The 13361-nt window shown below is 32.1% G+C and overlaps 1 protein-coding gene across 1 annotated transcript in view; it reads right to left on the reverse strand.

Moving 5' to 3' along the window:
• Positions 1 to 1338, reverse strand: part of LOC108694319 (reticulon-4-interacting protein 1, mitochondrial-like) — a 3152-nt gene extending 1814 nt beyond the window's left edge. Inside the window, exons 1-3 of the mRNA XM_018203734.1 lie at positions 833 to 1338; positions 177 to 417; positions 1 to 87 (exon numbers count right to left, since the gene is read on the reverse strand). The exon at positions 1 to 87 is cut by the window's left edge and continues 18 nt beyond it. Of these exons, the coding sequence (XP_018059223.1) occupies positions 1 to 87; positions 177 to 417; positions 833 to 880 (376 nt within the window). The 5' untranslated portion in view covers positions 881 to 1338. The remainder of the gene's footprint in view (positions 88 to 176; positions 418 to 832) is intronic.
• Positions 1339 to 13361: the final 12023 nt, after the last annotated feature.

A 13361-nucleotide genomic window follows, 5' to 3' on the forward strand; every position in this document is an offset into this window, starting at 1 on the left:
TAGGTTTCCAATTTACGCCAACATAGTAGCCTGTTACAGTTCCAATCACTAAGCCTGTTAAGCAAAATATTGCTTCTCTCCTTGACACTGGACAGAATATAAACAGCCTTATGTTTAATAAAATCAATTTTAGTACATACAAAATTTATCAAAATATATTTGAATATTCAATGTACCTTTATTAGCACATAAAATTCTTATTTGGCGATAAAAATCTATTGAATTCCATTGAGTATTGTAATACTGAAATTGAACCTCTTGCCATCCTCTTTGTATAGAAACAGCCATGTGGGATGCAATGTCTTTGGCATACTGAGCATGTTGTTCGTCGCAAAGCTGCAGGATAAATTGTCGTAACTGAGCTAGCCATGTCACACACCATTGCTGTCCTTGTTGCACTGCTACTGATGCTTGAACCTTCCCCCAAATTTTTTTGTGTAGTTTTATATTGAGTTTTATATTGAGTTTTATATTGAGTTTTTTCCATGAATAATCTTCTATGAATAATCTTCTATGATTTTATGCCAAATGATTTACAGATGTGCATTAAATTTGACACCAAAATATTATATAATATTGAACTGCATAATTTATATATAAAATTGACATACAATATATTAAAATTTATCCTCTAATTAAAAAACTTATGTAATTTAAGTAACACAAATTTACAACGCGAAGTTTAAAAATGAAGGCAACATAATATTTACAAAATGTTTTGAGATTTCAAATCTGTAAAATTACAACTCTTAAATTAACTGAAAAGTTTTTAAATATTATATATAAAGCACGATTGTCGAAGCGCGTAAAAATCAGAGGTAAATCCAATTACCTGCAACGTTTCGAGCTGATTCGAGAGGTGAAACCAAACTTCGTCCATAATTTATACACGACGAAAATGAGAGAAGGAATGAGAGAAAGAGAGAGAAGAGGCTTAACACATTTTACAATTATGCGAGTGTGTGAAGATCTAAGTAAACATCGGCTGGAAAAACGGCACAACAACGTTTATAAATAAACGATTAACGCATTGCGTATGACTCGAAATAGATATCAAGTTTGTGCTACGAGACGCGATGACGGATCGATGAACATCTTTGCAGCTTGATGTGGATTAACGTTTCTCAATCGGACGAATAGATTCACGTGCTGATTGCCGACATGTTGCGTTCTACGGGGACTAATTTCTCCTTTAAATCGACACGTTGTAAATGCAAGGGATAGACTCATGGATAGGTTAGCTCACGCCGTGTTGATTACGGAGTGTGACGTAGCATCGGTGAATTGCAGCATTGCGCAACTCCATGGTGTCTCACGTGACACTATGAAATTTGCGCTATACGCTGGCTCAGCTGGCTGTTTAATTTAAATCATGAAGTGCGTTTCATTTGGCACTCACAACGTTCGCAAGCTAGAGACATAGTTGCTTTCCATTGAATGTTGCACTAGTGGTTACACGATAGTGCAGCTAAAAGAAAACGCTGTATAATTATACATAACAAAAGCTACAGATTTTCAAAAATCTATAGTTAATATTATGTATAATTATAGATTTTCAATATTGGCAGTGTATATCAAAACATAGCTACTATTTATTTAAATTTGTATTTGTACAATCTTTTTAAGATAAATGAGAGCAATAAATTACAATCTTATATATACATATATATATATATATATATATATATATATATATATATATATATATATATATAATCTTTTTATTTTTTTACAGTACGAGTCTACCCAATAGGTTTACTTTCAACAATTATTAGAATTTACTTCTGATTATAATCAAGACTAAAGAATAAATTTGATTAAGTGATTGCGACACTTTTGTGATAAATGACTGTATCTTGTGTAGATGATTGAGTGAGAGATTTTTGTATGATCAAGTAATCAAGCAAACGAGAATGGATTAAAATGGATTGAAATTTTTTTCTATCTGAATGCGTATTTTAAATAGGAAATACTTTTTTTTAGATTTAATTGAATTCAATTGGATGCAATTGGATTGAAAAACTGCATTTCCTATTCAAAATTTTGAATTGAACAGTATTCACAATTGTGTGTTTGTGTGCGCAGAAAAAGCTAATATTATTTTTAGATTGAAAGGCATAGAGGTATGCTCCATGCAATTCCTGTAAATGAAAGGAAATTTCAGGAAAATGCATTCAGGATTGAAAAACATTCATTTTCACATTCGGGAATCAATATTTCTGAAAATCTGAATTCATTTCAATCCTCATTTTTTTTTGTTGGAAACAGAAAGTCAGGTTTATATGTTGCCCAACAATTGTTACAAAATCCACCATGCATAGCTTAATTATTACACTACTTGTCGTTACAGTGCTAACTGTAACTTGTATTGATTTAATGGCGTTATATATTTTTAAATTATTCAGCACGGTCTAAAAAGTAACGAATTTTTTAATTTCCTTTAATCATGATTACAAGTAATTACATTGATTTTACAACAGGTTACCAGCTGCCGATTTTCTTCCTAAAGAAGGCTATCTCAATTTTCCATTTATCAAATGTTGCTCTCAAATAGATCACTAATTATCAAGTACTTTTTATTTTATATTTCGACGTGTAATTCGATGTGTAATTTTAATCGTTTTTTTAATATTCATAAATTTTAAACTTTATAACAGTTTTTTTTACTTTGCGATATACATTTTTATATATACAATTTGTAATTTTATAACCGGATTTTATTAAACACACAATTTTAAACTTCATTTCTGTAACTGTTCCTTCATAAGTTTCTTCTTTCGAAGACATGTGTTTTATAATTTGATAAATTATTGTATTATTTCATGATATACATTTATTTTTATATTTGTTGAATTATTATTTATAAAGTTGTTATTATGATTTTAGACTAAACATTGATTTATTTCATTTATCAATGTCTGTAATTCCAAGCTTTTGAGATTGCGCTTTTTAAGAGTCATTTTACAAGAACCATGTATGACTATCAAGCATTTATCATACATTTACATTGTCATGTTTGTATGAGTTGCTATTTTTGCGTTTTCATGTTTTTATTCATATTGAGCAATTCTCACAACCATCTACAGCGATAGGGATATTTATACAATCGATGAAACTTATATATTATATATTATTAGAATTAGTACCTAATCTGAAACTGTATATGAATGTCATCATACTTTATACATATTTTCAATAACCTATATATAATTGTGACAGATCGTTATTGAAAATATATAGTTAGTATGATGGATCACATGTTTATCTTCTGCTGTGCAATGAATTTTATCGACATATGATAATTATACTAATTTTGTAGAGTTAGTATAATTATCACAAGTCGATAAAAAAGTCATTGTGCGGCAGAAGATAAATATTGTATTACAAACAATTTCATTAAATAAAAATGTTATATCAACACGTTAAAAATATCGATTGCGTACGATATAAAATTCGAGTGATATACCGTTAGATGACAGCATACAGTAGTTTTTTGTCAATAGAACGATATTCATATCTAATTCGTTTTTATTTTAAGTAATGTCTTAATACTGTCTTAAGTAATGTCTTAATACACTTTCTGATTGATTCGTGATGACTTCTTAAGACTGTACTTAGACAGTCTTGAATATAAGATCTGAAGACTATGAATACTGGCCATAGTAAATAAAATATAACATGTAGTAATAGGCCATAGACAGGCTGTAAGCAATATTGCTAAACTTATAAATTAAAAATTAAAACAATATTTATAATATTAAAATATAATTTTTCCAACTCGCTATATTAAACATTATATCATAAAAAATTTGCAATGTTATTATCAAATTATAACAAAGTAATGATAAAATAAAGCGGTACAAGTAACATCCATTCCCTATTTACCTATTATTTAAAACACTCCTTATAAAAATGTGGCGACACTGCAAGAGAAGTTAGAAAAAGAGTTAGAAAAAAAATAAAGATAATTTTAACAGCACATATTAATTCTAAGAATATTTCGGGAGATATCAAAAAAGTATATTGCGTAAATTCGCGGAATATTCAAAATACGTACTGTGATATACTATATATGTTAAATTAGCTCCTTATATCTCTTATATTTTTTATATAGTTATTGATGTATACTATATATATGTATATCCTGCAGTATACTCTTAAAGTATACTCTTAAAGTACAATTTGTGAATAGACCAGCACACAATTAGATGTATATATCGATTTTTCACAATATATCTATAAAATAGTTACGATATATTGTGTTCTGCATGTTATGTAAATCCGACTTAAAAGTCATATAAACGAAAAATTGGTTTAAATTTAAAATTATTGTATTCAATCGATAAAACAGACCTATAAATCTAAATTAGTTATTACGCATAATAAAAGAAGTATGCAAAACGAATAAAATTATAATAAAGTTAGAGTTTTGTATATTTGACGGATACATCGTTTTTATTATTTATTTAATTTAGAAGAAAATAATGTCTTTAAGGGAATACTAGAGTTACCGATGCGTATTTTTCAAAAAATTTTGTAGGAGACTATTTCTCTTATTTTCGTTTTTATATAAAAATGAAAATAAGAGGAATAACCTTCAATGGCCTTGATCTTGACAAATGTTATACAGGTTATGGTTCTAAACAACAACAAGAGATTGCCATTGATTGAACACCTTGGATAACGCCGGTTATCATTCAATGTAATCACTGCCGATGGTATTATAACTTACAAGCCTTATAACTCGAAAAAATATTTTATTCTAATATTTGGAAAGTTCTTAAGGCTATAAGTGCTATAAGAATATTCATGAAAAATGGAAAGTTTTATTTAAAAAGTGATCTTGATCACCTTGATGGCGCCACCCAAATCAATGACCTTCTTACGTTCCCCTTACAACTTTTGTTTGAAATATTTTTCCGTATCTTTTATACATTTCAAGATATTTTGGTGTAAAAAGTTAAAATGAGACATCCTGTATATTTATTTATTTGCGAATCTCTCTAATAGTGTATTCTTACAGTATTTAATGGTCCAATATGTGTTAAATGTAAATACACTGTTGTTTTGAAATCTGTCGTTCATTAGAAAAATGAGTTTTTTATAAAGCATTCGAACAACTTATTTTGTGATTTTGGAAAGATTTCCCAAGCTTTCTTGAATAAATAAGTTTTCTTTTATGAATATATGGACTTTAAAGATAATAACGTAATAAGTATTTTTAAAGGTGTCCGTTGAAGATTAAAATTGACCATTGTTACACTCTCCTTTTCTTTCTCTGTCTCTATAATTTTTCTCAAATTCTGAAAAGAACATGTGATTACGTCGTTACGTAATCACATGTAAATTGTTAATATCTTACTGTTGAACATTGCGGTCGCGTTTGTGGCAGATTGTGGCAGAGTCAAAGTTATCGTATAACATTGGCTCGTGACTACCGCGCTTTTTAGAAAAAATACGTACACGTCCGTGCTCACTTACGTTTCGATAATGTCGCATGAAGGCTTCGTGACAGAGCATCGAATAACTGTCGGGTAAATTAATGTGCGCATCTCTCGGCTGTGATCCGCGACGATTGCACGATATGCCGTAATATATATATCGTACCAAAATGCATACGGGAGTGTCAAGAGAAGTAAAATCTTATGTATATTAATAACAGCAAGAACATATCGTTTGATTATTATATATTAACCCATTGTAATCTAGGTTTTTTCTATCCCAATCTTTTTCCTGTTCTATGATTTCAAAAAATGTGGAAAAATTTAGAATTATTTTTTAATATGTCTGTTACTATAATTATCAAATAATTTTTTAACAGTGTTAAAACCTTTATTTGATAAAAATTAAAATTTGAGCACAAATAAAAAAAAAAAATTAAAATTTGTTTAACTTACCAGTAATTGTATAACTTACCAGTAAAAGATCTCGATTATTTCGAAGAATGCGATTTTACTGGTAATTTCTTAAAACGAAAATTCAATATTTTAATTAAAAATTAACGTTTCTTATTTATTTAGTAGTCTATTAATTGCAAATTACGAAATTGTGATATTTTAATTTTTTAAAATAGATTCTATTTTTCATCATCCAATTACTATTACTATTAATTAATATTAAACAACAAATTTATTTTCCTTTAAAGAGAAGTGGCCAAATTGTCAGAATTTTGCAGAGCGATATGAATCTTCAAATTTACTAAACGGAATCAAAAAGCCTTTTATAGGATTAAAATAGACGCAAAATTTGATAATGCTGTAATAGATTTCATATTAAAATAGAAAAAAAAGTTAAAAACTTTCATTTTTTCAATTCATAAAGCTGTCACCTGACGTTGATGATGGTTCCTTAATACAAAAGTTTCAGTTAGCTCGTATGGACTAAACGACAGTGCAGCACTAAGCGTATTACATGCACAAACAATACTGAGTTTATAAAACTAAGATTAAAAACTTCAAAAGAAAGATTTATATCGATCTGCAAATGACATATATATAAACGCTGAGCGAAAACTCGGAATGATAAACAAAACAATAATTATCTAGTAGTAGATGTTCGATCTTGCAAGAGATGGCGTTGCAATAGAGTTAGATAAAGACAGATGAATGCATTTGAGTGAGACACAACGATATACATATAATAAATGTAGGAAATGAATGAAAGATCACTATTATCAAATTTAAAATTTAAAAAGGTCTGTCGATCTCGATCAAGTTCGGCCGTCGATCCAACATCCCCTTAAAGATACAAATTTCTTACAAATACAAATATAGATACAGATTCGCTTGTGTAAAAAACCTAGATTGCAAACGGAAGGTTATACTTATAGGCCCGTTCAAAACGCGCTTTTATCGATAAAAATGCGTTTTATCTCTAAAATTCTATAGTATGCGTAAATTATAGCATGTTAATGCGCTAACATCATTATAAGCGTGTATTCTGAATACGGGCCATAAAATATACTTGTATATACACGTCATAAGAATGTGAGTTAGATTTTCTTAAATCGATACTTGATCATCGGTATAAAAATGTTGCAGCGTATTTTCTACATGTTGGAAGTTGAACAACAGTGTACGTGTGTGAATGCACGGGAGTACCGAGTCAAATGCCATGCAGATGAATCGTGTCGCATTATTAATCGATGTGCGATGGCGGTAATTAGCTGCGGTTTTTTTTTTCGATCGATTGGTGAGTGAGTGGCTAGATCGAGGGAGCAGCAGTTGGCGGAGGAATTATGTCAGTGCAGAGGGTGGGTACAGTCATTCATGCATTATAATTATCTATTTATTCGTCGCATCATTGCGGTTTGACAAACGCTTCATTGCTTAGCGATATTGTCATAATTAGATGATAAAAAGTAAAATCTATTAAAAAAAATAAAGTAGCATGAATATTTGTTAAATTATAATTAATAATTTGCTAAAAAAGAAATGTTAATGAATTGAATTTTCACCAACACCTACTAAAATCGCATTGTACGAAAAAGATAATTGATAATATTCGCAATATCTTTTTGTGAATATTAAAAATTGTTTCCTCCTTTCTAAAAAAAAATTCTATGATAATTTCTACAACTTAATTACTTATTGTGCTTTTTTGATGCTGTAATTTTAATAACTTGTGCTTTTTTATACTGGACCATCGTCGCGCGATGCTATCGTGAGTCTTTTTTCTCATCTTCTGTGATTCTTTTGTTATAATTTTCTATAGAGATTGATTCGCATTATTTTCATATCGCGAATTAAATTCGTATCCGCGCTTTTATTACATCTTCATTCTCACATAAAATTCCATTGTCACTATTTAATTGCTCAGATCTAAACCTAATATCAAGATAATTAGTCTTTCGCACACACACACACACATATAGAAAGAAGATCGCATTGATATTTATCAGACTTTCAAAAGCTGTGATTTTAAACAAGAGATCACACGAGAGAAAACATTTTTCCATTTTCAAAACGCTTCGGCGCTCCAACACATTTCGCAAAGAACTTTTCCTGTATATACAATCAAGCGGGGTGTCATGCTTTCCTTTCTCAAAAATTTTCCATGTATTCTTTGTGTCCATGTTTCTTATCCGTAAGAGCCAATTCTCCGAAGACCCATTTTGCCGCATATCGACAGATACTTAATGATATTATCTCTTTTTTTCACCTCTTATGTATCATACTTCGCGTATAACATTGAGTAATGCTTGTTATCCTCCTTGGCAGTAAATTTTGCATGGATATTCTCTTTTTTACGTATGCCACTTTCTGTTAAACCTTCCACCACAAGAGCTCTCGATTTTCTCGGCGACGTGCACCGCGACGCATATGCATACGCTCATTTTCTGCACCGCGCTCGGGGCTCGCATTAGCAAGCCGCTCGATGTCCAGACACGTCCTGGACGAGTCCTGGCATCCGTGTATATGAAGCCTCATACATCGATGTTCACCCGTGAGCTTGTTGCGTTAATGCGATAAAATGAGCCGTAACCGAAAGCTCCGAACGCGTGTGTAAAGGTGCATATTATAGCATCAAGCAGCGAACAAGTAGCAATCAATTAGCGAGGCGGACACAGGCAGTGTAAAAAATATTTTTTCTGAATGCATAAGATAAACGTAATCGCGGAAAATGTGCACTATTGTACGCCGTTAGGAATATCATGATCGATTTCAATCTTTTTTTCGTTATCGTCAATTCGTTTCTGATATCGTTAAACTAAACTATGTAAACGAGCGCGAACAAACATGAATGAACGTCACTGCCAATACAGCGATATTCGTTCATTAAAGAGTTATTTCGCGCTTGTTCGCGCTCTCTCGCATAGTAGGAATCCGGCTTTACTATGCACGTACGTGCTTTAAATGCTCTTTAACGACATGGCGATCGGCATGCATGATTTAGAGTGGTCACACACTTTCACCGAACTTTCAAATATCAATTAATGCAGCGGCGTCAGTCGACGTGAGTTGCATTGAGACAGAATGAGATATTAATTGCGACACGCTCGTAAACTGTAAAAAGTGAATTTTGGACGCAGAGAAAAACTTGAAGAATCCACATGTGTGTAATCTATAATTTAAATAAATAAACAAAGTTAATGATAATTTTCGATTAATTTTTTTCAAGTAGATTTCAGCTTAATAAATTTTTCGAGAAAAATTATGTGATATATATTATGTCTTTTCAAATTCTCGTTTACAAGATTACTTCGAATTGAAAAGTCAATCTTTCCGGTCAAAATAAAGTGTGAAATCGATAAGATTTTACAAAAGAACGCATTAATTATATGGAAAAAGCGGTTGCATTGCAATCAAATTAGCCATGATATTTTGCAATTTATGATGCTGATAAAAAAATGTGTTCATAAGTACAGCTATAACTGTCCATAAAAATGGACAGTTTTGCTGTAGCATTACATGAATTAAAGTTACTATTTTGGATCTAATTATAGATACTTCTAAAAAGTATCTCTTTATAACAGTACACTATTAGTTTTTTTAAACTATTGGTCTGTTTTCTGTTTCTGCACTAGAAGTCTTTTTCTCGCTTTCGACAAATATCAAATATATACCTATTTCACTTTAAGATCCAAAAGTGTATATTGGTTCAGCCACAGAAAATAGACCTATTATAAGCATTTATACAGTTAAACACTTTCTATTTACTATTGAGTAAATTTATCTGTATGTGTACGTAGAGGAAGGGAGTGATGTGAATATAACTGTAGTTATATCCATGGATATAACTGTAGTAGAGTTATATTCCATTGTCTCTTGTTATTTAGTTATTATGAATAGACACGTATATAAATATCTATATCGTTAAAAATCGGTAGACTACAAAAATATTTTTCAGTCTGATTAGACTAAAAATAGCAATTTTCGAATTGCATTACAGCAAAATATGTCCATCTTGAAATTTTTTATCGACTATCGTAGCTTCTCACAAGCTACAAACTATTAGTTTCAGATTCAAACAATTTTTTCCATTTGATTAATGTAGCTCTATGTAGAATCCTTTCTCACAGTATTAATAAAGAAATGTCATTACCTGATTCATACTTTGAGAATGCTTATTTATAACGAAATGCATGAGAAAGACTTATAAAAGCATCACGTCGCGTTTACACGCGCACGTGTGTGTACATGCGGGTACACATACAGTTCGTATGTGTTATGCAATACGTGAAGCAATAGAGTCCCTAACCGCGTGTACATACGTACGGATCCTTTATTGTCGCAAGCATTCAGCTTACGATTTTCCCCGCCAACAAAGGGGCGACAAGGCGAATATGAGGTATCGTGCGACTGCCAAAAAGCTGCCTACAGTGTGTGTGCGCACGCGCGGACGTATTGTGTACGTGTGCGAAGTCACGCGGACGCAGAAACGCACGCGACAATCTCGTATTCCCATCGCGCTGTCTCGTTACGGAGCGTCTTGCGGCGCCGCGACGATAAAGGCGCCGGTAACTCATTGTTCGTACCCAGGACAATGAACGTGTACCGGCGACTCGGCCTGATTCTGAACGAGACTTCTCTCCGGCTCTTCACGCGCATATAAAACGTTTCGCCATTCGCTGGCCCTGCCACGCGTCCCGTAAATAAATGGAAGCTGTTGACGCTGGTGGTGGTCTGACGAAATTATTAGCCCCGGAGCTCGGTTCGATTAAAAGTGCGAACTTTATAATTATTTATAAAGCGAATTTAATGCAATAACAGAATGTAACATAGATATATTATTGTTACATATATTTCTTCATTTTTATTATGATACATAATTGAGAAAATTGTCTATTTTCTAAAATATTTTATAAACCGAAAAAAAATCTGATTGCATTATTTCGGAACCCTGGTCAATCAGTATGTTTGAAAATGAACGCATCAGAATTCTTGTAGGAATTACAAGATGATTTTTTCTGTTATATCTACCAGAATTTCTTGTTGATTGATTCTTGATCGTTGCTACAATTAATTAATGTGCACATAATTCCATATAAGTTTTGATGTTTCTGATAAGATGCAATCTGAAATATTACTAACATTCCATAGACTTAATACGGATTAAATCAGTATTTTCTAATTAGATTTATAAAATTTCTAATTACATTCAGTAGAAATTCCCTAAGAGCAGTACGTAATATGTGTAAAGCTTGATCGATTTATGTAAAAACGCGAGTCGCAAGCTTCTTGGGTCAGCCAATCTCGAAGCATCTTTTAAAATTGACTTATCGGATTGATACAATAAGCTTGCGACTTGTAACTCGCTTTTTGTGCCTTAAACCCGATCCACATAAAGCCGGTTTTACATTAGTTGCAAGCTGATCGCAAGTTTGTTGCGACAGCCAATCTGAAGCTTGCATTTCGAAATCAACGCTTCATATTGGCTGTTGCAACAAACTTGCGATTAGCTTGCAACTAATGTACAACCGGCTTAAGACCCAGAACGCAGATAGCAAGTGAAACGTATTTCAGATTGTAATAGGTCGCAAACCGCAATATGTAGGACGTAAGACGCGAAAGTTGAAGTTCACCCAACTTTCTGCGTCTTACGTTCTGCATCCTACAACCATATTATAATTAAAATATGTTAGATTAGTTTCTAGTTTTGCGACTCCGCGTTCTGCGTCTTATGTAGATCGAAGTAAGGGTGCTTCTACATGATTCGCAAATCACAAAACGTAGTTCGCAAATGCTGACGCAGAGTGACGATCACAAAATAGGTATGTACCGTCATGGACAAAATGCAACACTTTTTTAAAATAATTTCGAAGTGTAACGCTCACTGAGCGATTGATTCTTATGGATTTATAGATAAAAACCAATCTCTCGGTGAGCAGACCACATTCCGAAAAAAAATTGTTGCAACCGTTTTATATACACACACAGATGAAAACCAACTGCATGCAATGAAAAAACAAATGCAAATCTTTATTCTGTATACTGCGTTTGCGAATTATGTAGAAACACCTTAACTTCTAGGAATTAAAAATAGAACCAAAAAGTCTGTTAAAATACATTTCTCATTTATTTTTGTCGTCAAACTCAATTTTAGGAATGTAAAAAATCACATATATCTGCATCTTTTATTTCATTTCCCGTGTGATTTTGAATTATGAGAATTACGAGATAACTTTCGCTGCGTTTACCTCATGATGGTGTCGCATACTGTTCTCGGCGAGTTTCTACTGAATATAATTAGAGGTTTTATAAATCTAATTGGAAAATACTGATTAAATGCATATAGTTAAGTCTGTTAAACGTTCTAATTATAAAATATCAACATAAGTCCTCATCATGATAACTAAAATTTTCACTTGATTTCATCAAAATGCATTCAACTATATACGTTTTATTGGTATAATCAAACCATGTTTCTTAGTGAAGTTTAATTCACACGGGCAAAACGATTTTGCTGAAATATCTAAAAATTTAGCTAGATATACATCTAAAAATAATTTTGTTAAATCATCAAAATAGTGGTGTATAGGATACTTAAGCATGATGAGCAATGTTGCAAAAAGTTTTGATATTCTATCAAAACTGTTTTGATATTCTATCAAAACTGTTTTGATATTCTATCATCAGTTTAAGTATTCTACATAATTTTTGAAAATTATTTTTATGTCTGTATGTATAACTAAATTTTTAGATACTTCAGCATAATTCAGCTTTAATTTCTTTTTTTTTGTAGGTATTACCAATACATTTTAATCATAGATTAAATAATTATTATAACATAATAATTATAACAACGACAGAATCTTTTCAGATAAAACCATATATATATATATATATATGTAGTATCTATATAGTGAAAGAAATTATTAAAATAAATATTTGTTTATAGTTTTTAATTGCAATTAGTCATTACTTTCTAAAGCTCGATCTTTTACTAAGAATGTGCATATCTTCATACAAAAACTCCGTGTCTTCCTCGTCGTTTTCAAATTAGAATCGTGCTAGAGTTAGTGTCGATCTGTAGCCGGCCGTAAAAAGGCTAGTAGCAGTCGACGGAAATAAAATCCCGTGTCCGCGGGAAGCTTCTGTTTGGCCATGGAAATCGGTAAAGGAGGTCAGCGTATGCAAATAACAGGGTCGCGAGGGCTGTCGCGGAGCCAGCCGGGAGGGTCCCGTGAGCCAACGGACAAGCAGCGAGGCGTCGGCGGCGTCGGCGTCGGTGATGGCAGCGACAGGAGAGTATATCCACGTTCTGTTTCGTTCTATTCCAGTCCTCTCTTGTTCTTCCTTCTTTCTCCCTCTTACATTGTGGGCGGCTTATCCGTCCCTCTGATGCTTCCATAACTCTCGTCCTCTCTCTCTCTCTCTCTCTCTCTCTCTCTCTCTCTCTCTCTCTCTCTCTCTCTCTCT

This window comes from Atta colombica, unplaced genomic scaffold (genome assembly GCF_001594045.1).
Source record: "Atta colombica isolate Treedump-2 unplaced genomic scaffold, Acol1.0 scaffold12, whole genome shotgun sequence".
Lineage (NCBI taxonomy): Eukaryota > Metazoa > Arthropoda > Insecta > Hymenoptera > Formicidae > Atta > Atta colombica.